The 25,061-nt window shown below is 36.0% G+C and overlaps 1 protein-coding gene across 1 annotated transcript; it reads left to right on the top strand.

The window, feature by feature from the left end:
- The first annotated feature begins 17,551 nt into the window (after positions 1 to 17,551).
- Positions 17,552 to 18,491, top strand: LOC118581308 (olfactory receptor 5AS1-like). Its single transcript, XM_036183330.1, has one exon. The coding sequence runs from the start codon at positions 17,552 to 17,554 to the stop codon at positions 18,488 to 18,490; it is 939 nt and encodes a 312-aa protein (XP_036039223.1). The 3' UTR covers position 18,491.
- Positions 18,492 to 25,061: the final 6,570 nt, after the last annotated feature.

Raw genomic sequence — 25,061 nt, 5'->3', positions numbered from 1 at the left:
ATGAAACTACCTGATTTGAAAAAAACTTTCAATTTGCTTGATAGTTCTTGATCATGAGGCTAGAAAATGAACAATTATTAAATAGGTGACACAAATATTGCTTACCTTTTATATGAGCTGAGCAATTAAATATATTATCCCAATTTGAAGAGGAATGGTCTTATATAATAAGCATTATATTTTCATTTGTATAATTCAAGTAATAGAGCCAGCCATTTTTCTATGTCCTTAAAGTACATTCTTCAACTTTAGCTCAACTGTAATTAATTTTAGGAAGGAAGTTACTCCTTACTCATTAAGATACATTTTCTTTCTGAGATGCACAGTGTTTTTAACCTCAACAATATGTTCAACTTTAACGTCAACAATATGTTCATTGTGGGATAACTTAGTCAACTATCATGCTGTTTCTTTTGTCATCGGCTTATTGTAACTTTTGTCTCTGAGGAATATGTCCAAGTTCAGTAGCTTCTTGGCCATTCCTCTTAGCTTTTGTCCCTATCCTCTCTGTCTTTGGAGATTTCAGCAAATAGGAAAAGTTGTATAAGATGATCATATTCATAAATGCTTAATTGTATGTATGAAAATGGAGATTAAATTTTTAATAATTTAACCAATCTTAGAAAATTATTTATTTGGAAATAGAACATGCATTTTATAAAGCACAATGCTTTAGAATCTATACACATTGTACAATATCTAAATGAGGTAATTAACATGTTTATCACATCACATATCTGTCATAGTTTATGTACTGATTATTTATTATGTGTAATCAGCAACTTTAAATAACACAATACCATAGCATTAATTATATTCATCATGTTGTTCAGTAGATTTCTGTAAGTTATACCTCCTAGCTTCCTTAAATTTAATTTTCTTTTCAAATATCTCTGAAATCCGAACCCTTTCCATATGAATTAGTACTGTAAAAGATCACTTATTAACATTAAAATATGCAACTTTAAAGTTATGAGTTTATATATTAAAATATTTTTATTCCTTAAAGCCATTTATCAAGTCATGAAAAGGATTTATTTTTTCTTTGCAAGTAAATAAATGACCTAATTAAAAACTGTCTCAGCAAAGATAATATAAATTGAATCTCTCTTTTCTATAGACAATATTGGAGAAATGGCATCAAAATATTTATGAATGGTGGAAAAAGGACATACAAATATTTATGAACAGTGAAGAAAGGATATCAAATATTTATGAATGTACTAGGTGAGAGAATGTCCAGTAGATTTTATATGATTTTATGTGTTGCATGAAATCAGTTTTATTCACTTGATTAAAAATTCAGTGGCTCATAACTTTATTAACTATTGTGCCTACAATTCATAAAGCAATAGATAATGTATACCTATAATTCTCTTGTTACTCTTTAACGTTCAACTGTTGACTTCCAATATAAACTGGCCCATTGTCCCATCAGATAACATTTGGTGATTTCTCCTCAGGCATTCCATGAATGTTAGCCCTTTGCCTTTTCAGATGGTTATTGCCAAGTTCCAAAAGCTGATCTATATGTAGAAAGCTCTAGCTTTTTTTCTGTAAGTTGAGCCAGTAGCAGTTTAATTTAATTATTCAAATTGTTTCTATGTGGTATATTTTCTCTGTTATTAGTGGTAATGTATCAGTTGTAGATCATTTGAATTAAAAATACATTATACTTCCCTATGCAGAAGAGTATAAAAAGACACTAATGATTTACCAGAAGAAAAGAGTGGCAAAAATTAGACTTTGTAGAATGTAGACTGTACATACCCTGAAAGGGATCTTAAAATATATACAAATATTATGTTCAAATGTTGTCTTTTGGTTTTCAGTTTTATCAAACATAAAGTAATTAAATTGGAAAAATCAAAATAATATCTGCACATGTCTTTCCTTCTGGATTTGGGGCACAAGATCTACTTTATGCTTGTCTGGAATCTTTACATACCTCAGTCTGATTTCAAACTCATAATTTATCTACAACAGGTTTATGAAGAACTGAAATAATGAGTGTATATCACTATGCCAAGGAATAGATACTTATGAAGACCCTGTCATCTCGTGTGTCACAAAAACTGTCAAATCCTATGTTCTAATGTCAGTTTTATCTGTTTCTCTACCTTATGTAAACTTTTTTAGTTCACATCCTTGCAATCTTTCTTTTAACACAAAAGTGCTGAACCAGAGATATAGTTCAGTAGATAAACTACTTGCTGTCAAGTGTGAAGACCCATCTTCTCTCCTTGGAAGTGACATTGGAAAGATAGCATACACCAGGAAGTTATCTTCTGATATCCACATGCTCCTCATAGTACATACCCATCCCAACTCACACAATAAACTGTATCTAAAATTGAAATTAAAAAATTAGATCTCTGCTGGAAATTATCTTGTTTTCATTATAATCATTAATGAACCAGGTTCATTAATACTATCTTATTTTAAAGGTAATCATTAATTATGAAATAAACTGAATGATAAATATTTTTTGTTATTGTTTATCTTAAATATCCCCCTGAATAGAACTGGTACTCAAAATTATATTGTATACTATAATAGCATAGTAGTAGCTGATAGACATTCAGCTGATTTTCTTCTGATATATTATTTTCTGATGATCGGCCATGGTTCTAGTCATTATTGTAGCTTTACAAGCCACATAATTTTCTGTATGACAACTAAATCATGAAGTGAAGTGTAAATCCCACCCCTGTCTAGCTATTGAGGAACCTTCTGTAATTTCATATTTCTCTCTAGTTTCCCCACAATAACACATAAGCATTTGTTATGGCAGTGGTAAAAGGTGCCAGTATAAGCAATCAAATGAGACTCACTTTTTTTTTTTTTTTTACATGTAATTTTAAATGGAAACTTTAGATCAGCCAGGACATTACACTTCTTAAAACTCTTAGATCTTTGGTTGTGAAAGACTGCTATTGTTCAGATTAATTTATCCTCATTTACATAGATACCTTTCTTTACTTTTCTTACCCATTCTAAGAATCTTCTTAAAACATCATTAACATTAGTCTCTCCCTTCCACATTGACACACTGTGCAGTATATGACTACAACAGAGTGCATAGTCCAATCAGAACTAACATTGGTTACTTCAATCTTAACTGTTTTCTGAAACTGCATGAAGAAAAATCAATAGGAATTTACTTCCACATTCTGTGTATAATAGTATTTTATAGTTGGTAATTTGTGGTTCGTGTCTTTCCAGACAAAAGTTGGAGAAGTGGTAGAATCCAGATATTGGGACATATGTAAGGATGAGGCAGGTATATGAAAATCGGCTATTAGAATGTAAGAAGCCCATGCTCTATGTGCCATACAAGTGCTAGCTTCCAGTAGCTCTCTAAATTGTATCCTGATCTCAAGAACTTGTGTCCTTGTATAATAAGAGACACATCATTATTTAAAGTATCTGCCCAAGTAGTTTGATTGAATAAAAGTGACTTTGTTGGCTGAAGTCTAAGTATTACAATTTTCATACACCATCCTACAGAGAAGTAAAACATACAATCAGATACTGATATTATTTGTAAATATGAGATAATTTGCGACACCTTTGTTGAATGGAGCTTTAAGTGGAGTAGAGATGTGTAGACACACCATCCTTTTCTCTTCTCCTTAAGGAGGATTGCTATCCATGACAGTTGCTTTTGTTATATCTTCTTTGAATGGTATCTCTAATGGTAACAGGTATATCTTCTAGATGTTCACATGGTGCTTTGTTTATCATTATCCCAATTTTTGTCTTTATTTCCTACATGAAGTTCTACAGATTTCTTTTTGCTTATTATACATTTCTTGTTGAGTAACACTTTTTGCCTCATTTTTTCAAATTTGTTAAGATTTGAGTCTACCTTGGTACTCTAGAAGCAAATAAAGTAATATGAATAGATCTTCAAGAATGTCAGCATTATGTTGATTTAAAATTGTTTCAACAGTGACCATTAGTTTTTATCTGGAAAATAAGATTTTATTTCTCTTAGACAATATATACAAGTAAATACAACAACGATGAGAAAACAAACTACCTCTGTGGGTTGGGAAGTAATTATTCCTAGAATTGAGAGTTCAATATTTATTATATTTTAGCTAATACAATTTATTTTTATGTTTTTTTTAATTTTTTTATTATTAAGAATTTTTTTAATCATTTTACATACCCACCACAGATCCCTCTCCCCTCCCTTCTCTTACCCCCAGCCTTCTCTCTGCAACCTATCCCCCATTCCCACCTTCTCCAAGGCAAGGCCTCCTTTGGGGAGTCAGCAGAGTCTTATAAACTTAGCTGAGGCAGGTCCAAGCCCCTCCCCTGCATCAAGGCTGTGTAAAGGTGTCCCACCATAGGCAGTGGGCTCCATAAAGCCTGCTCATGCACCAGAGATGGATCCTAATCCCACTGTCAGGGGACCCCTTAAGCAGATCAAACTACACAACTATCTTGTCTATGCAGAGGGACTAGCGCAGCTCCATGGAAGCTCCACAGCTATTGGTCCACAGTTCATGAGTTCCCAATAGTTTGGTTTGGTTATCTCTGTATGTTTCCCCATCATGATTATGATGCCCCTTTCTTATATAATCCCTCTTCACTCTTTTTGACTGAACTCCTGGAGCTTTATTAGCTAGCTTCTCTGGAGCTGTGGGTTGTAGTCTGGTTATCCTTTGCTTTTCTTCTAGTATTCACATATGAGTGAGTACATACCATGTTTGTCCTTCTGAGAACAAAAGAATCTCAAATGGCTGAAAGACATTTAAGGAATTACTCAACATCCTTAGTCATCATGTAAATGAAAATCAAAATGACACTGAGATATCATCTTACTCCTGTCAGAACAGCTAAGATCAAAAACACTGATAACAGCTTTTGTTAGAGAGGATGTGGAGCAAGGGGAATATTCCTATACTGTTGGTTGTGCAAACTTGTACAGCCAATTTGGAAGTCAGTATGGTGGTTTATCAGAAAGTTGGGAATCAATCTACCTGAAGACCCAGCAATACCACTCTTTGGCCTGTACCCAAAGAATGGTCAATCAGACTACAAGGACACATGCCCAACTATGTTCATAGCAACATTATTCATAATAGCCAGTATCTGGAATTCATGTGTTTTATGCCAAGCCCTGTGATTTCTGAGAGAAGTTTCTTTTCATCTTTTTTTTTTTTTTTACCACTTCATCTAAAGATGTGAGAGTGAGTGGCCCAATGCCATCATCAATTTTAGTTTACCAAGTATGTTCAAAGTTGTTATCTGAAGAGTCCTCAAGCTTTTACCTCTTAAAAGTGGTTGATTTAAAAATCTATCTCAAGGGTATTTTATACATGATAGATAGATAGATGACAAGTCAGATAGTAAGCAGATAGATGTAGATAACAGACAAATATACATGTAAGTAGATGATGGTAGATAGAAATATATAAGTTAAATAATTAAAGAGATCATGCTGGGGATGTCTTTCTGTATGCTGTGAATGTGTTGTTATGATTGATTGATAAATAAAATGCTGATTGACCAGTAGCCAGGCAGGAAGTATAGTATAGGCACGATAAGCAGAGAGAAGAATTGTGGGAAGTTGAAGGCTGAGTCAGGGGATATTGCCAGCTGTGCCATGAGAAGTAAGATGTAAAGTACCAGTAAGCCACAAGCCACATGGCAACTTACAGACTAATAGAAATGGGTTAGTTTAAGATCTAAGAACTCAATAGCAAGAAGCCTGCCACAGCCATATAGTTTTTAAGTAATATAAGTCTCTGTGTGTTTATTTTGGTCTGAGTGGCTGCAGGTACCAGTGGGACTGGAAAAATCTCCAGCTACAACATCGTGTCTAAAAAGATGATATATCAGTGATAGATGGCAATTGATAACATCTAGAAATATGAATAATGAATAAATAGTTGAAAGACAAAAAGATAAATAACTTGATAGATGATAGAGAATGATAAAAGATGGAATGATATATTAATGGGAGGTTAGATGATAGTGAGTCATTTATATTAACCTGAGTGAAGAGATGATTGAAAGAAACACTACAGAAATAGATGATAGACAGGGAGATAGATATATTGATTGATTGATAGATATATAGATACATAGATGCTTAGATACATGTATGGTAGGTAGATACATACATACATATATATATATATATATATATATATATACATACATACATACTTACCCACACAGAGTATCAACATTTAGTTCTAACACTTGAAAAGGCTAGAAAGCCATCATGAATTTATAATTACTTTCTATAGGATTTATAATATTCATGCTTGTTTGTGAGAACATTATACACATTAAACTATACAAAAGTCAGTTGTCCTGCCTTGTCCTTTATGTTTTCATGTGACCTAAGCTGAAAAACCAATAGTATATGATATATATAGAGATTAAATATACACACACACACACGTGTGTGTGTATGTTAGTTATTATGTAGTGCTGTGTTATTCATTAAGCAGTGCTGTTTACTGTGAGAGAAAAGCCATGAGGAACAACAAAATCCACTCCAAGAGTCTGTTGAGGAGTTGGGGATTTAGCTCAGTGGTATAGCACTTGCCTAGCAAGTGCAAGGCCCTGGGTCATGTCCTCAGCTCTGGAAAAAAAAAAGTTTATTGAGAGAAGGAACAGAGAACAGGGGGAAGTGCTTAGGCCTATGAGAAATGGTCATCCAGAGGGAGAGAAGAAGAAGAGGAGGAGCAGTCTGTGATCTGCATTTTTATGGATTCCCCCACAAATGCATATATGGGCTTATATAGCTATGCCACACGTGCACATAGATTACATGATAACACTGCGCTCAAATTATGTGACCACACAGCACATGGATTATGTAGGATGTAAGGCCCTGAGATGACTAAGCCTCTTGCTTTCTGGACAGTGAATGTGTGGTCATGTGGCTGGGGGAGTGGCCAGGAATTTCTACAGTATACACAAAATTAAAAAGAGAGAGAGAGTTATCATCTCAAGGCTTGGAAAGATACAGAAAATAGTTCTGAAAATTAGGATGATATGGTAATTTATTGACAATATATTTTTTGCATGTTTGCATTCTTTATTCATCAGAGATTAAATGAAATTCATATGGAGAGTGAGCCCCAAATATAAGTCCAGCCAAATGAAAAACTTAATAAAAAGGGCTGGAGAGACCTTTCAATGGTAAAAGCATTTGCTGCTCCTACAGAGGACCTGGATGATGTTTCCAACTCCCTATAGCAGCTTACCACTCTTCTTATCTCCAGTTCCAGGACTTTGATGACCTTTTCTGGATTCCATTTATATGAACACATTGGACATACCTAAATGTGGGCAAAGCACTCATACACATCAAAGCACTTTTCTAAGAAATGAATAAACACCAATAAAGAGAATGGGTGATATGAGCTCTATAATATTATTGAAGGTCTAACCTTCTGAACTAGAGAGAAATTAATACATACTTTAATAGTATACAAATGATCACATCGCCAAACCTGTTGTTTATGAAACTTCTGGTTGTTTTTGTATATTGATGACTAGGAATACAGTCTTCTTTGAGGCCTGTTCTGATAGTTTATTCAATGCTGGTTCATGTTCTATGTCTCACCACTGTATAACTAGAAAGAACCCAACAAACTCAAGAGGGATTAATATGAAAATTTTCATACAGAGGAAGAATCAACATTTGGGTCAAAATCCACAAATCTCCAAAAGGGTAAGTTCTCCAATGCGGGAACAGCCAAGCCTGGCACACTCAGTTGAGGCAGGACCAAAGGTGAGCAAAGTGTCCAACCATAGGCAATGGGATCCAGAAGCCTGGTTATGTACTGGGGATAGATCCTGATCACATTGCCAGGGGCTCCTCGGCAGAACCAGCTACACATCTATCTCCCATATTGCCCTTTTGGGGGAGGTGGTGAAAGGTGGGGGTGAGAAAGAGGAGGAATGGGAGGGGGATTTGGTTGGTATCTAAAATGAGTAAAAAATTAAAAATAAATAAAAATAAGAGTGAGATTATATTTTTTTTTTAATTCCACAGATCTCTTGGATCTTCTAAGGAGTTTGAGGCCCTGATACTTCTCATTAAGTGAATAAATACAATTATGTATCATAGGACAATTTTAGCTATAGTGAAATGAGGAAGGGCTTCTTAAATCAGCCTGTTTCTTTGTGTGCTACTACCTCCAAATGATATTTGTATATGCAGTAGACTTAGTTAAATAGTGCAAAAAGCAGGAAGTCATACTTTATAAGAGACATGAACTTTGGACTCCCTGAAATATCTAATAGTTTCTGTGATTAAAACTGCTCATTAATTAATGAGAAGCAATATTTGAAGCTTTCAGATAAACCCACCAGTCTACCTTCAGAGCTACATTCAGACAGAATTCCTCTACCTAACTCTCTGCTATGTGTTGAGTGGTGTTCAAAATAGGCTTCTTTTTAACTAAATTATGGGACATAACTGGAGAGTTAGTATATCATTGATTTAAAATGGTAAAAACATACTGCTGACATTGCCACCTGAAAGCAAATTGTTTCTGGTGGTCTGTGTGGACAGACACTATTGCTATATCAATAGCTGTATACCATGTACCAGGAGATGTGCTAATTTGTTCAAGTAAGGACACCACATCTGGTACAGAAGCCACAACTGAAAACACTACTTGATAGGGTTTTCAATAGTCAACTGTAATACTTTAGTATTGATTTGTTTTCTGCAGAGGGCAGATAGAAAAGATAAAGTGAGATGTGGTGGGGAACACCACCCTGCACCTTTCAAGTCCTTGATGGTGACATTACTTTCTGAAATTCTCCTAGGGATGTGGTACTTTTTTGATTCACTATTTTCTCTTTTGTTCTATTTTTTTAAATTTATTATATTTGTGTTTCAATTTTACACATCAGCCTTGGGTTCCCCTGTCCTCCCCCTCCCGCCCTCGCCCCCACCTTCTCCCCATCCCCTCCCCTTCATTCCCATCTCCTCCAGGGCCAAGACTCCCCTGGGGATTCATTTAAACCTGGTGGCTTCAGTACAGGCAGGTCCAGTCACTTCCTTCCAGGCTGAGCAAGGTGTCCCCATGTAAGCCCAAGGTTCCAAACAGCCAGCTCATGCACTAAGGACAGGTCTGAGTTCCACAGCCTGGATGCCTCCCAAATAGTTCAAGCTATTCAATTGTCTCACTTATCCAGAGGGCCTGATCCAGCTGGGGGTTCCACAGCCTTTGGTTCATAATTCATGTGCTTCCATTCTTTTGGCTATTTGTCCCTGTGTTTTTCCAATCTTGGTCTCAACAATTCACACTCTTACAGTTCCCGCTCTTTCTTGACAATTGGACTCCTGGAGCTCCACCTGGGGCCTGGCTGAGGATCTCTGCATCCACTTCAATCAGTTATTGGACAACTCTAGGGAGGCTACTTAGAAAACGGGACCCTGGGAAAGACACGGGGATCGCCCAATGACAGAGAAATATATGAGATGTACATGAACAACCTGGATGACAGTGGGAGTAATGAAGGGCAAGGTTCGAGGGAAAGAAAGCTTAGGGGAGCAGGAGATCCCAGCTGGATAAAGAACAGAAAGGGAGAACAAGGAATAACAGACCATGATAAGTGAAGACAACATGAGAACAGGAATAGGTAGTGCTGGAGAGGTCCCCAGAAATCCACAATGATACATCCTCTGTAGACTGCTGGCAATGGTCAAGAGAAAGCCTGATCTGACCTAGTCTGGTGATAAGAGGGCCAAAACACCCTAACGGTCAGGCTGGAACTCTCATCCACTATTTTCTCTGACTAAGGCAACTTAAATGCTTCTATTTTGTCTGCCCAACCATAGCCCTCACTCCACAGGTCAGGGAAAATTTCTCTCCTAATTATACATTCTGTAACTGAGGAAATAAACATAGGACTAGACTGAGGACTCATTGAACCTATTGTGAGTCAGACTTCAGCCAAAACTTAATTAATCACTTGACTTCCATTAGTCTGTACTTTAATTTGAGGGACACAGTGTTTCTAGTTTTCTTGACATAGATTTCCATATGCCTTGATTTTACTTCATGAAATTATTCCATTCTCTATGGTTATAATTTTTTAAAGACTGAAAAAAATCCTTAACATATTTAAGGCACTTACTTGAAAATATTTAATTATATTCACAGTACATATTGATAAAATATTTTCTAGTTAGCCTTTTATTAATTTCCACTTTCTATAAAGGTATTTTAGCTGACATACTTTATGATTGTTGACCAAGTTAATTATAATGTTCTATTAAATAATAAGTATTGAATAAACATTTACAATTTCAAAATGATTGAGCAGATTTGATTTTTTTTTTTTAGATTTTTTTTATTATGTATACAGAAGAGGTCGCCAGATCTCATTACAGATGGTTGTGAGCCACCATGTGCTTGCTGGGAATTGAACTCAGGACCTCCTGAAGAGCAGTCAGTGCTCTGAACCTCTGAACCATCTCTCCAGCCCAAATGACAGGAAATACTTTTTTTGTTGTTGTTTTTGGTTTTTCAAGACAGGGTTTCTCTATATTGCTTTGCAACTTTTCTGGAACTCACTCTGTAGACCAGGCTGGCCTTGAACTCACAGAGATCTGCTTGGCTCTGCCTCCCGAGTGCTGGGATTAAAGGCATGTGCTACCACTGCCCAGCTTGCAGATTTTAAGTTTTAAAAATTCTTTTAAAAATAAATCATCTCTATATTTCTATAAAGCTAATAAGCTCCTTTGTTTCAATAAGGCAAATACATATAATTAAGAATGTATGGAAAACAGGTACTATTTCCTGTCATTTCTGTGGTAAAGCATCTATTCTAGTTACTTAAATGTAAAAGAGTGAAAACACAGAGATTCATTGTATATCTATGATAGTTACTGATTTACCTTGAGGTTCAGAAGGAAATAACGTTGTTAAGAAACATTCTAATGCTGCCTGCATTCCCTCCAAGGTAAAGTAATTATACAATTGTCAATAGACTTCATTAACTTAAAGCAAAAAGTATTTCAGAATCATCCAAATAGCTTCACTCCATGTTTACTGTTCCCCCAGGATAGTCATCACTCACCATATTTACTCTACATGTAATGATTGCTTCTATAAGTTTTTAATTCAACTTAAAACCTGCACCAGAAGATTACCATTGATGAGACACTTTGAGTATTTATTTAGTTAATTATTTAAATAATCAAAGAGTACAGGAATTATTAACAAAAGCTGGGGGATAGAAAAGCCGAAACAGCAATGCTTTCACAAATAGACGAGTGTCAAATTTCGTGTGGCTTGTGTGTTTTAATGCTCAGAGGTCATCATTCAGGTGCTTGCATTGTTTTTTCCTAAATATTTATAATGATATGGGGATTTTATTTTGTAGGTTTGTTATCCATTATGTGAATAATTGTTCAGAAAAAGCTAGATAAATTAAGTTCAGAAGTCTATGCACAATTTCAATCAAAAATTGAAGTTACTTTATAGAATTTTAATATTTTCAAGTCAGGCTAATATTGAACTCATTATGCAATTTGAGGAAGACCTTACACTTGTGATCCTCCATAATGCTCCAATTAGAGGGAGGGAGAGAGAGAGAGAGAGAGAATATCCCACAAAATTAAAAAAGGTCTGAGGTATAAAACACTTGCACTATAGCTTTGAGGGTCCATTCTTCTTTGAATGGAGCACAAATTTGTTAACATAAAAAAAGCACTTACTGACATCAAAAATTCCTTTAGTTATATGTAAAATGAATGTAATGTCAAGAACTGAAAGTGCATAATAAATGTCTTTTATCTTTTATAATGTAGGCAAAACAAGGTTCAGGTATATTTGTAGTAGTTAGTTTTACAGTTTCTGTAGCCAAATACCTGATAGAAATCAGTTAAAGAGGTAGGTTATTTATTTTGACCCATAATTTCCTAAGGGTACAGATCATAGTCTTTTTCTCTGTGTTTCTAGTTCCATGGGGAGTTAGAAAATTATAATAGTAGAGGAGTTACAGGAAGCCTACCTCTTGAAAGACAAGACAACAAAGTAAGTGAAGATTATGTAGACCAAATGTAAGCTATAAAACCAGGCCTCTTGGGAAAGAACTCTAGCTGAGCTCCACCCACTAATTCTATCAGGCTTCTTAAAATAACTGGAGACCAGCCATTCAATAGCACAGGCTTGTTGAGTGATTCACAGGCAAATGATAACAATGAACTTTTCTGTCAAAATATCTCATTATTCACCAATTCAAAGATAAAAATCACACACAGACATACAGTGCATATATTGCAAGTATTTTCAGGTTTCATTAAATATTCTGTCTTTAATCTTGTGCATAATTGTACTCTTCCAAAAGACAGAAATTGAGAGAGAAATTATTTTGCTATAGTTTTTCCTAAACATCTCATATGAACAAATGTGGTAACAAATATTGGATCTATTTTGCTTCTTCTTCCATAAGGGGAAAACATATTCTGTACATTTTCTTTTGTGGTCCTTAAGGTAATAAAAAAAATGAAAAGCAACAAAAACAAACTATGCAGATTGCAAGTTACCTGTTCACCAGACATAGTTTTATAATGTGTTTTTATTTTATTTAGCTTAGCTTAGCATAGCTTAGCTTAGCTTAGCTTAGTGTGTATGTGTGTGTGTGCACATACATGTACTGCAATAGATACCATGGTGCACATGAGGCTGTCAGAAGACAATTTTAAGAAATCTTTTCTCATTCTACTTTTAGACACAGGATCTATCTATTCTCTCCCATTGTACAGCATCTATCAGGATAATTGGTCATCAAACTTCATGAAACTTTTTTCCACTACCTATATCATGCCCTAGGAGTACTAAGATTGCATTATGTTTACTACACATTCAGATTTTGTACAAAGTCTGGAATAATATACAAACTATCATGATAGATCACACGCATTCTATCTGCTGAGCCACTGTCCTGGTCCCATTCTCTGGCATCTGATGGTATAGTAATTATGAACAGACATATTCATCTGCTAAAATCAATGAAGAGAATAACTCAAATTTTTTTTTTTTTTTACTTCTGTCAATCTTCACCACTGGTAAAACTGAAGAAGGTTTATATTTACAATAGAATCACACTTTACATTGGAGCTGTTTAGTAAAAATTTCCTTTACTTAGTCTTGTGTGTTGGCTTGAAGCTTCTGTGACCAAATTGTCATGTTTCTTGGGATCGCTCTTGTTCAGTTCATGTTTGAGATGTAATGTTAGTGAAAGTGTTTGTGTGTAGCTTCTAATATAACTAGGAGATATCATCTCAGAGCAAACTCCCCCATCCTACGGACCTCATAATCTTTCCATCCTCTCTTCTGCAGTGCTCCCTGAGCCTTAGGTGGGGGAGTGCTTTGTATATGTATGTCATTTAGGACTGGGACCCACAAGGCTGCATTTTTATTAGTTGTGTTTTTCTGTAATGGTCTCTGTCTGTTCCAAAGAGAAATTTATTTGATGAGGAATGAAGACTATGATTTCCTGTGGTGTAAAGACAAATATTTATTGAATGTTCTTAGGTAATACGCTGATTTAGTAGATTTGAGACTGTAGATTCTCCTCCAATAACCATTACTTCACGAGCACTATGCAGTTAGTTAGTACCAGATATTGTATCTACCCTGTTGAGCTGTCTTAATTCCAATTACAGAGGTGTAGGTTACAACCAAGTTGTACATAGTCTTACTACACACTTAAGGTTGTCCTGACATGCTGGTCATTGATGTGGTTTATAGGTGTCAGAGATGGTTAGAACTGTTGGTTGCCTCACTCATTTGGAAGCTTTTATGGTACCTTCTCAGAAAGGGGCCATTCAGGTGACCGTTTTCGTCTCTGCTGGCATTGCTTCTTCCCATAGCCAAAGACTACCTAACAAAAACCCTAATGACAGACATATTATTATGCCTCTGTTGAGTTGTTGGACAGGTCTGTCTAAGAGACTCCCACAACATACAGCCTATTGCTTTTGCCCTTGGTTACTCCTTGAGGTGGAATGTAAATCACTTTTATGAAAACATCTTGCACTTTAAAATCAGAGTCCAAAGACTCCAGAAACAGAACTGACCTAAAAGTAATTTTTGAACTGTTGAATCTGCCTATTGTGTCTGAGATTTTTTTCAGCTACTTTCTGTACTCAAGGAATTTTTATATTGAATTCCTTAACTAGCAGAGAAAACAATCAAGCCTCCTAGACAGTAGCTTTCCACATATCGCTGAACCTATACTTTGTGTTTTCCTCATATAACTGCATACTTCAAAGGCTCTTCCAGTAGCTGAATTCACAGTGGATACTCACAGAAAGTACACAAGCATGTCACAGGGTAAATAAAATACATACAAACAAGTAATTCTTTCTGCTGTTAGGGTTTGTAATCAAATGTGATGTTATTTCCTACCCAAGAGTCAATTATGTTATCACTCTTCATTTTATTTCATTTAAGAGAAGTCAGCTAAGCCACATATCTGCAAATAGTAATTGCTTACACAGTTGTCCACAGGGGATTGGCAATTACCCTGGGATAATGTCCCACTTGTCATGGGCTTTAAGATAAATAGTTATCTCTCACAAGACTTATCTTCAAAACCTGGGGACAAATATTGTCTCTAAGTCAAAATAGGTTCCACTGTTGAAAGACTTAGATGGTGCTGAGGTAAGTCTTTTAATCCCTGACATAGCAGCAAAATATCTAAGGTCAATGTTACAAAGTTAATGCTTGTGCTTTAGATATCATGTACCTTTGTTGATTCCATATGACAGTAAGCCTTCATGGTGGTTAATAAAACAGGTGGCAGCAGACAGTGTGATACATTGAAGCTAACTTCACCTATGACAGTTACACAAAAACACTGCACCATCTGTTATCTACTTTACTGACAAGATAAGAAAGCTGACTTTCCACATTTTAGAACCTTGTGAACCTATGGTAATGGGTTAAAATCAGTAGTGAACATGTTCCTATTGTTTCAAAGGATTCAAACACACCTTATAAAAATTTTAAAAATATAGATTAGATCATGCCTAAGCTTCTCTGACTGTAGTTAATATTATTTAATTTTATGACCTACCCTAAAACTCCCATGGCAGTGTAAAACAATTCAAGATCAGAAGAATTGTCATATTTTGAGTAGAAGGACAAGCAAAAACTCAGTGTATGAACTTGAATAAATTACTTTTTTCTTTTATTTCAGGTCCACTTGTAAAAAGAAATTCTTTAATAGCATGTCACAGGACAATTGAGAAGTCTAAATAAAATGAGACATGTAAATACATATTCTACTCTCCATACCTCATAACTTTTACTAATTCTTTGTCCCTTCCATCAGGAACATCACCTTCATCATCCTATCTATCACCATGTGAAAACAGGTGGTATATGAAACTTTGCCCAAGTTCTGGCTCCTAGAATTAGGAATAATCATAATTGAAAGAATGGAAAGTCACTCTATGGAGTGCTGCTTTATCGAAACAGTGTTACTTTACTATGTGCTGATGCTATTGTGGTTATACTTTATTTTTATTTTTTGACATTTCACTCAGTTATTAATTTTTATTGCCTGTTTCCTTGTTCTGTTTTTTCTAATAAAAATTAAGAAGCACATTCTGATAAATGTGGCTTATTTCATGAAATTCCAATAGCACACGCTAGACAACCATAAAAGTTTTTAATAAATTTTAGAGTTCTATAATATACTTGCTCTTAGCCTCTAATTGTAACTCCAGCAACTAGAGTACGATTATTATTAATGAGGAAGTAATGAAATAATGTATATTATTCTAAGATAGAAGAGTCTAAGTTTCTAGAAAATTATTTTATTATTCTGCCACATGCTCAGCATTTTTCTGTTAGCTGTACCAACTGCAAGGCAAATAAGCAGATATATTTGATGAGCCTGTTTTCACAATGCAAAATACTGCATGACATCCTTTTCCTGACACAGCCTCTGCAGTATCTGGGTTCACATATGACTACCAATAGACCAGTTCTCAAGTCAAATCTTGGTGCTGATCATGATTTCTTAGATGATATGATCTATGGGCAACTATGGCAGAGAATTTCCTTAGTTGTTTTTCATAGACCCAGAGTTTCTTAATTCTTTATAATATACTTTTACCTTTAGTTAGAATATTGGTAAACAAACCTATGTATTTTTTTAATTTAGATTTTTCTCTTCTGCAAATTTCTGTTTCCTCCTTGAAAGAATATTTATAACTTTTGTATCCAGGGAAAAGCAAATGTGTCCTTCCTTTATGCAGTATTTATTTTTCTAAGAGGTAGTCCATGGAGATACTTTGTATGCTGTTTTTTCTATATTTACCTCTTTATCATTTAAACCCTAGTGAATTACAAATCATCAGAAAACAAAAGACATCCATAAAACCAGACCAAAACTAATTTAAAAATTGTCTTTGCTATTTCAAGAGATTGAGACAAGAAAACCAGAAATAAAACACCATTTTATTTTTAAGTTCTGTGAGGTTTTATTTGTAAAATGTTCATATAATGTCTTCTACTTTCCTACATCATAAAGTGATTAAGTGATGTTGCTTAGGTCACATTAAGTAGCAAAGCCAAGATTCAAATCTGGCAACTTCTGCATACTTGTCACATTCTATAATTTTTTATTTAGTTTTCTACTTCTTGATCACAGAATTTCTGTGATTATTAAAATTTAAATGATAATATACCAATAACATTCCCATAATTTTCACTTGTCAGTCTGCAACTGTGTAGATTTTGGGCCCTAACATTACAGCTGAGTCTCTAAAAATTTTTGAAATTTTATTATTTTTCCCAATCTCAAAAATGTCCCCAAAATTCTCCTATTAAAATGAAAAAAATGCAAAACTTTAGCAGGGTGACTGCCTCAAGAAACACCACCTTCTAAGTAATATCTTCAGTAATCAAGAATAACTTCTCAGTTCCCATTTAAAACAAGTAATGATAAAACTAATGTAATAAAAATATAACTTAACTTAATTAATTTTAAGTTCACACACAAACTCAGAGGCCTGATTATAACACTTTGATAATATGTCACTGTGCTTTGCTGTTATCCACCATTCTCTTCCACTGATCTCTTCCTTCTGCTTATGTAGTCCTCCCTTTGCTTTCAAATAACATTCGTCCGATTATTCTCTCTGTTGCAAAATGCTTAAGAATGTAATGAGTGGGCAATGAGAATAGAAAGATGCATAGATACGTTTTGTTTTCTATTTCTCCTTGCTTCCTTAGAAGAGAAAACAAAAATCTTGGATCATTAATCACCCAGTTGACTTCCCATTGCTGGATATCGCTGCCTGCCAATGAGAAAAGCAAGAAGCCCACAGAGATGCAGCACACAAACTACTCCAGGCCAACAGAGTTCATATTTATTGGGTTCACGGAGAAAGATGCATAGATACGTTCTGTTTTCTATTTCTCCTTGCTTCCTTAGAAGAGAAAACAAAAATCTTGGATCATTAATCACCCAGTTGACTTCCCATTGCTGGATATCGCTGACTGCCAATGAGAAAAGCAAGAAGCCCACAAAGATGCAGCACACAAACTATTCCAGGCCAACAGAGTTCATATTTATTGGGTTCACGGATTATCTGCCATTCAGAATCATGCTGTTCTTGGTGTTTCTCATAGTGTATACATTGACTGTGTTTGGAAATATGGGCCTAATAATCCTAGTTAATATTGACTTAAGCCTTCAAACCCCCATGTATCACTTTCTTAGCAATTTGTCTTTCTTAGATATCAGCTATTCTACAGCCATTGCTCCCAAAATGCTGGTAAATTTCTTAGCTTCCAGGAAGAGCATCTCTTTCTATGGATGTGCTGTACAAATGTTTTTCTTTGCATGCTTTGCAGATGCTGAGTGTCTTATCCTGGCTGCAATGGCATACGACCGCTATGCAGCCATTTGTAACCCACTGCTTTATTCTACTCTGGTGTCTCGAAGGGTTTGTTTCAGCCTTGTGATACTGGCATATTTTAGTGGAAGTATAACCTCACTGGTGCATGTGTCCCTCACATTTATGCTTCCGTACTGTGGCTCCAATCTTGTCAACCACTTTTTCTGTGACATCCCACCACTGCTTGCTTTATCATGTGCAGATACCCATATTAATGAGCTTCTGCTCTTTGCCTTATGTGGCACAATCCAGATGAGCACCTTCCTGGTCATCCTTATCTCTTACTTCTGCATCCTCACCACTGTTTTGAGCATCAAGTCCTCAGGAGGGAGGAGCAAAACCTTCTCTACCTGTGCTTCCCATCTCATAGCTGTCACCTTGTTCTATGGAACACTCCTGTTTATGTACTTGCGTCCTACCACCAGCTATTCTCCAGACACTGACAAAGTAGTCGCTCTGTTTTACACTGTTGTCTTTCCTATGTTGAATCCAATTATTTATAGCTTCAGAAACAAGGATGTGAAAAATGCAGTCAAAAAGTTATTTGAAAAAAAGGTTATCTTCAAATGAATGAGCATTTAAGTTGCTTAAAAATGTCCATTCCTGATTGACTTTAAAGATATACCTTCTCATTATTAAAGATAATCCATGAATACTTTCCTTTTATAATATTATGAACTTACGATTGTATGTGACTTCAGGTACACAGACATTGACAAATATGCATCCTTCATTGAAGAAGATACTTCTCCATTTATTAATGTCTTCAATTACTTTGATAAACATTTCATTCTTTAAACATTGGTTACATTTGAACCAATTGTTTGGCTATATCTACTATGACAGATTTCATCATTTCTTTTTCCAATTATTTGCAGTTAATGTCTATAAGTATTACTTATTTCAAAGATTAATTTTATGTCTTGAAACTCTGCCATACTTATTGCACCCTTCTTTTTCAGTCTTCAGTATTTTCTGTGCATAAGGTCATGTAATTTTTCATATTTTGTTTTCATCTTTCCAAAATAAAAAGGATTTCTCCCTATTCTGTGTAATTATCTGACTACAGATTCTACTATTCTATTACATAGTAATGGCAAACATAGAAAAAAATATAAGCTGTTGATATGCTATACTCAGCTTTACTGGTTTAAGGTAATTCATTTTTAAGTTCAGTAGCACAGAATTTATATATTAATGTAAGTCACCTTAAAAGATATCTGCTACATTTAAAAGTTCATTAGATAAATGAACAAATAAATTTAATAATTAAATCATACATTTTATATACTACATCATTGATCAATTTGACACTCAGCATAATACCTTTCACACCAAAAACAGTATTGTATTTGGTGTGTTTTCACTATTGTTATTGTTTTGATAATGTTTCAACTACCAATATACAAAATATGAAGAAATTAGTGAGATATAACCCATATTTGTAAATTAAATATGATAAACTACATGTAGGCATTTGGAACCCAGAATGTCCAATTCAGTCTCTGTCTGTGTGTGTATGCATGCATGTATGCATGTACATATCCTAAATTATATAAGGGTTATTATAATGAGATCTATTGATAATGCAAGATATGCAGTCTCAACTGGCCATCTCTTGTCACCAAAAGAGGCTTCAAGTAGTGAGACTGGCTTATTTTCAATTGATTTGCTTGCCAAGGTGGTCTTATGGAAATTCCTATGCAACCCAGGCTATTGCTAAGACAAAGGGGTGCTCTCAGCAAATTTACAGTGGGATCCACTTTCCAAGGACAATACCCACATAACTCATTGAACATGGAGAAATCAAGGTGTTGTTTACATGGAGCTTTCACCACTATGTTCTAGTCTCTTTGGTGCAGGAAGATACTCTGCAGCCTACCAAAGGTAATATTTAAATGCTACTCCAGCCACAAAACCTATGATCTATAGTTGCCTGTAAAATATGTTAGGGCAATGGTGGCACAGACCTTGTGGTAGTAGTAAATCAAGGTCTGATTTGACTTAAGGATCACTCCATGAGAGGAAACCAATGTCTGATACTGATTGGATAACCATGACTAGAGACTAGATATCCCAGAGGTCTATAATAAAACCAAACCTGCTAGTTTACAAAAGTATCAATATATTACTCCTAATGATATAGTTCTACTCTCATAGGTCAGGGCCTTATGCAGTCATCATGGGAGAAGCTTCCTCCTGAAATAGGTGGAAACAAATACAGAGACCCACAGATAGATGATATGGAGATCAAAAGACTAAGTGGGAGAGCTTCATCAAACCCTTCTACTCAGAGCTCACAAAACTCCTCAGAATAGGAGGCAGAAAGATTATAAGAGCTACAGGAGATGGTGGACATCAGAATAAAAAGATCCCCTGAATCAGCTAAGCAGAGTTCATTTGAACTCACAGAGACTGAAGCAACAAGCAAGGCTGAAGGATGTGTATGGCTCTGTGTCATGGGCTTTGCATATATATTGAATCTTTTAGCTTAGAATTTTCATGTGACTCCTGAGTATAAGAATGAGCTGATCTCTGATTCTTGTGCCTGATCATGGGACACTTTTTCTCCCATTGGTTAGCCATGTCCAACTTTAGTATGATAGTTTTTGCTTCATCCTGTTATACTTCAGTTTGTCATGTTTGGTTGTTAACTCTTAGAAGCCTGTTCTTTTCTTATGAGATATAGAAAGACAGTGGAGCCAGTGGGGAGGAAAGATAGGGAGGAAATAGAATGGGTGGAGGGAGGAGAAAATATGAGGATATATTGTATAAGAAAAACATCTCATTTCAATAAAAGAAAAAAATATTTCTTATTCCTTAAAAGAAGAACAAGGGCATAAAAACATCTATACATAAACAAAGTAAAGTTCTGTAGTCTAACTCAAAATCTTTCAGCTCAATACCTGAAATGTTAGACTCTTTCAAGATTTCTTGGGCTTCAAAATGCTTGGGTAGGTTTACTTTTCTAGCTCTGATATCCTCAAAACACAATTTAATCTCTAGGTTCAGCCTGAGTCTAATCTATACCTACTACTGCTGTCATTGGCAGAAATCTTGTGGTCCTGGCATGTCCAATATCCTGAGATTTCCACTGCACCTGACGCTGCACCTTTATGAACCAAATATCCTTGCCTTTCTTTGGGTACTCCAATCCTGACACACAATGAAAAGCCTTAGATTATATTGAAGGCATCTTAAATACAACTTAAATACTATAGCTTTAATTTTGCCAAAATCAGTACCATATAGGAAAATATTATACATTACTAAGTACAGCTGTAAGCTTGACATGAAGTCCTGGATGATCCCCCCAACCCTTGACAGCAGTCTCTGTGTGCTGGCCCTGGGGAAATTCTCCCCTGCAAACAATCCTTCATTGTCTCAGTGAAGTACAAGTGTTATTTACATAGCCTTGACATGGATTAGGAGGTGTGTTCCTGTTGGAGGAAGAACTTTACTGGGGGTATGCTTTGTGGTTTCAGAAGACCAAGCCAGGACTCCTGGCTCTAGTATTTCTGTCTCTCTCTGTCTCTCTGTGTGTCTTTGTCTCTCTGTCTCTGTCTCTCTCTCTCTCTCTCTCTCTCTCTCTGTCTCTGTCTCTGTCTCTCTCTCTCCTGCTACCTATGGATCAAGATGTAGAACTCTCAGCTACCTGTATAGCACGATGTCTGTCTGCATGCCACTAAGCTACTTGCCATGCTGATTATGGACTAAACTTCTGAACTTGTAAAACAGACCTAATTAATTGCTTTCTGTTTCAAGAGCTGATGCAGTCCTGCTGCCTCTTCACAGCAATAGAGCATTGACCACATCTTATTGTTAACCAAAACACTGTTGTTGGAATGTGGAATTTTTAATTTTGGATTAAGAAAGCAGTTGAACCATTCCTTAAATGGGGCTTAATGGGCCATACTAGTAGGAGCAAGAAAGATGGTGGTGCTGAGATCAATGTAGATTATTACAGCCCTGATCAAGAGGTTTCAGAGGAGAAGAATAATAGTAAATGACCTTAAGTTTATTCTTGTGATATTTTGTAGAAGAATGTGGCTGCTTTTTATCCTTATCCAAAATATCCGACTGAGACTAAAGAGTTTCAGATTAATGACACTGGAAGAGGAGATTTCAAAACAGCTTAATATTGAATCTATCAGGTGGTTATTGGTGGTGACTCTTATACAGATCTATAATGAAAAGGAGCACCCCCAAAAAGGAAAACTACAAAATGTATGGTTTGAGGAAAAAAGGAGCACCAGAGTATCTTCTTTCACCAAAGGGACGAGAACATAGTGGTGAAAGTTCCATGTAAGCAATACCTTGATTTCTCCATGTTCAATGAGTTGTGTGGGTATTGTCCATGGCAATTGGATCCCATTGCAAATTTTCAGAGAGCAACCCTTTCTCTTAGCAACAACCTGGGTTGCATGGGAATTTCCATAGTACCTCCTTGGCAAACAAATCAATAGAATGCAACCCAGTCTCACCTTTTAACACCGCACAGATTACTGAGTTCAAGGCCAGCCTGGTGAGTGAACTCACCAGGTGAACTAACTCTACAGAGTGAGTTCCAGGACAGGCAAGATTATGCAATAAGGAAATCACCAAAAAACAGAAAGCTGGTGAAAAGTATTTGAATGAGCAGGTCATGTTACATTCCCAGCAAGCAGAAAAACTTTGCAGTTTTGGCCATGTGGTTCTGGCTTTAGAAACAAGAATACAAGAAACTGGTTGTGGAATCTCCCTCTATGGCTAAGAAGCTGCTGAGGATAGGTGTGCCTGGGTGTCCCTGATTTGAAGCACAGAAAAGCTATTGTTTAAAGCTGTTAAAGCAAAGCCTGGATTTCACTGGAGACCCCAAGATGTTGGAAATGCCAGAATCATGGGATACCTGCTGAGGAGAGCTGCTAACAGAGAGTAGAAACAACCAAAGAGAGAGAATTGGGCTGTAGTCAACACAGCTGAAAGGACTTGGTTATCTGAACAGCACTTTGATATTAGACATGAAGATGCAAAATTCAGAGTTCACCCTGCTGGCTTTAGGTCTTGCTTTGGCTCAATATTTCATCGCTCTGCTCTCTTTCCTCCTTTTTGGAATGGTAATGTACATCCTGTACCACTGTATGTTGGAAGGTTGTGATCTGCTTTTTTATTTTGATTTTACAGGGTATTAGAGTTAAAAGATTACAATGTGTCTCCAAAGAGATTTTGAACTTTGGGCTTTCCAATAGTGTTTATACTGTGATATATTATGTAGGGGTACTTTTGAAGTCAGACTGATTTTTTTTTTTAAGTTATGATATAGCTACAAGCCTATTTGGGCTAGTGAGTGGAAAGTAGTGATTTGAATAGGAATTTCTCCCCGCCCCCCATTGTCAAATATATTTGAATGGTTAGCCATTACAAAGTGGTGTTACTTTTCAGGGATTAGGAGGTATGGCTTTTTTGGTGGAAGTATTCCACTGAACATAGGCTTTGATATTTCGGAAGCCTAAGCCATGCTCAGTCTCTCTCTCTCTCTCTCTCTCTCTCTCTCTCTCTCTCTCTCTCTCTCTCTCCTATTGCCTGTGGATCCAGATACAGAATTCTCAACTATCTCTCTGACACCATGTCTACCCACTGTGCTTAAAATGTACTAAACCTTTGAACTTGTATGCCAGGCCCAATTAAATGTTTTCCTTTATAAGAGTTGCTATGGTCATGGTGCCTCTTCACAGTAATGGAACATTGACCAAGACAGTGATAAATCCACAATATCACATGAAGAGCCCTTATAGATTATTTGCTTAAATTTAAAACTTCACAAGCTAGCTCTTAGTTGCTTGAATTCCTCTCAGCATTATCTTCCTGGTTCCCACACCACATGCAGCTCTGAGTACTCAATGGCTTTTTTTTAGCTCAAATTCAAATGCTTTCACCATTCTCCCCAAGTTAATATGGTCTGGTCCATTGTAACATCATCTACTTTTTCTTGTACTGATTTCTGTATTTTTTTCAAGTCAGCAGGTAGCTGCTAGGCACTTGCCCCCTTGGGCATGGCCTGGACAAGGGCCCTTCAGACCTGGGATGCACATATGTGCACCTCTTCTCTTGGCTACCTTGTGGTCTTTGATGCTGGTGCTGCAGATCAAGGCAGAACTCTCCTGAGAACCACATTGGACTATGCCCTAACTCTCAAGGATTCTATGATCAACTCCTTTATTCTTGTTATGAGTTACCTCCCAAATTAATTCTGTTTACCATGAAATAGACTCTGTGAAATCATTTCATTAGGGTTGTCCCCTCCTATATCAATTAGCAATTAAGAACATATCTCCACAAACAGGCTCAAAGGCCTATCTGATGGAGACAGTTTTTCATTGAGCTTCTGTTTTTCCCAGGTGTGGCATGTTGACAACCAAGATAGCTTTCATAAGATAACTAATGTATTCTAGTGATATTTAGGTGATCCATTAATTACGAATGTCACATAAGATCATTTAAAGAGACCTTGTGTAGTCCAATACATTGTCAAAGAGAATGTGTCAACTTGATACACTAGATTCCTTACATTTCAGTATATAATTAACTACTTTTCTTGCTCAAACAGAGCAGTACACAATACACTGATCAAATTCATTATTACTCCAGTACAATAATCTTGTTCTTTTGTCAGTTGCCTCACTGGCTTAGAGCATGTGCACAGTCTTGATTATCCAGGCTGAAGAAAGATTGTCTTGGTCTGACACAGGCTTGGACCTGCCTCAACTGAATGTACCAGGTTCTACTGACTCCCCATGGGAGCCATTGCCTTGGAGGAGGTTGGAATGAGGGATGGGTTGTGGGGAAGGATTGGGGGACAGGAGGAGGAAGTAGCAAGCAGGGGTCTGTGGTTGGTATATAAAATGAATAGAAAATTTCTTAATAATAAAAAAAGAGAAAGAAAGGAATAATGAAGCAACATCAACAATAAAAAAGCAGATCCCATACTTTCAACATATAATGGCATAGGATATACATTTCCATTCCAAAATGAAGGAAAAGGAGCACAATGAGGAAGTACTGGACCAAAGAAAGAAGAAAAAAGCTGAGAAAACTCAAAATTCTGCATCTGCATGTCTGGTATCAAAATGCTCTTCAGATCTCGAATTCCATTCATCTGTGT

This window comes from Onychomys torridus, chromosome 4, assembly GCF_903995425.1.
Source record: "Onychomys torridus chromosome 4, mOncTor1.1, whole genome shotgun sequence".
NCBI classification, from domain to species: Eukaryota; Metazoa; Chordata; class Mammalia; order Rodentia; family Cricetidae; genus Onychomys; species Onychomys torridus.
The sequence above is the reverse complement of the archived record's forward strand: the minus strand, read 5'-3'. Positions and strand labels throughout refer to the sequence as shown.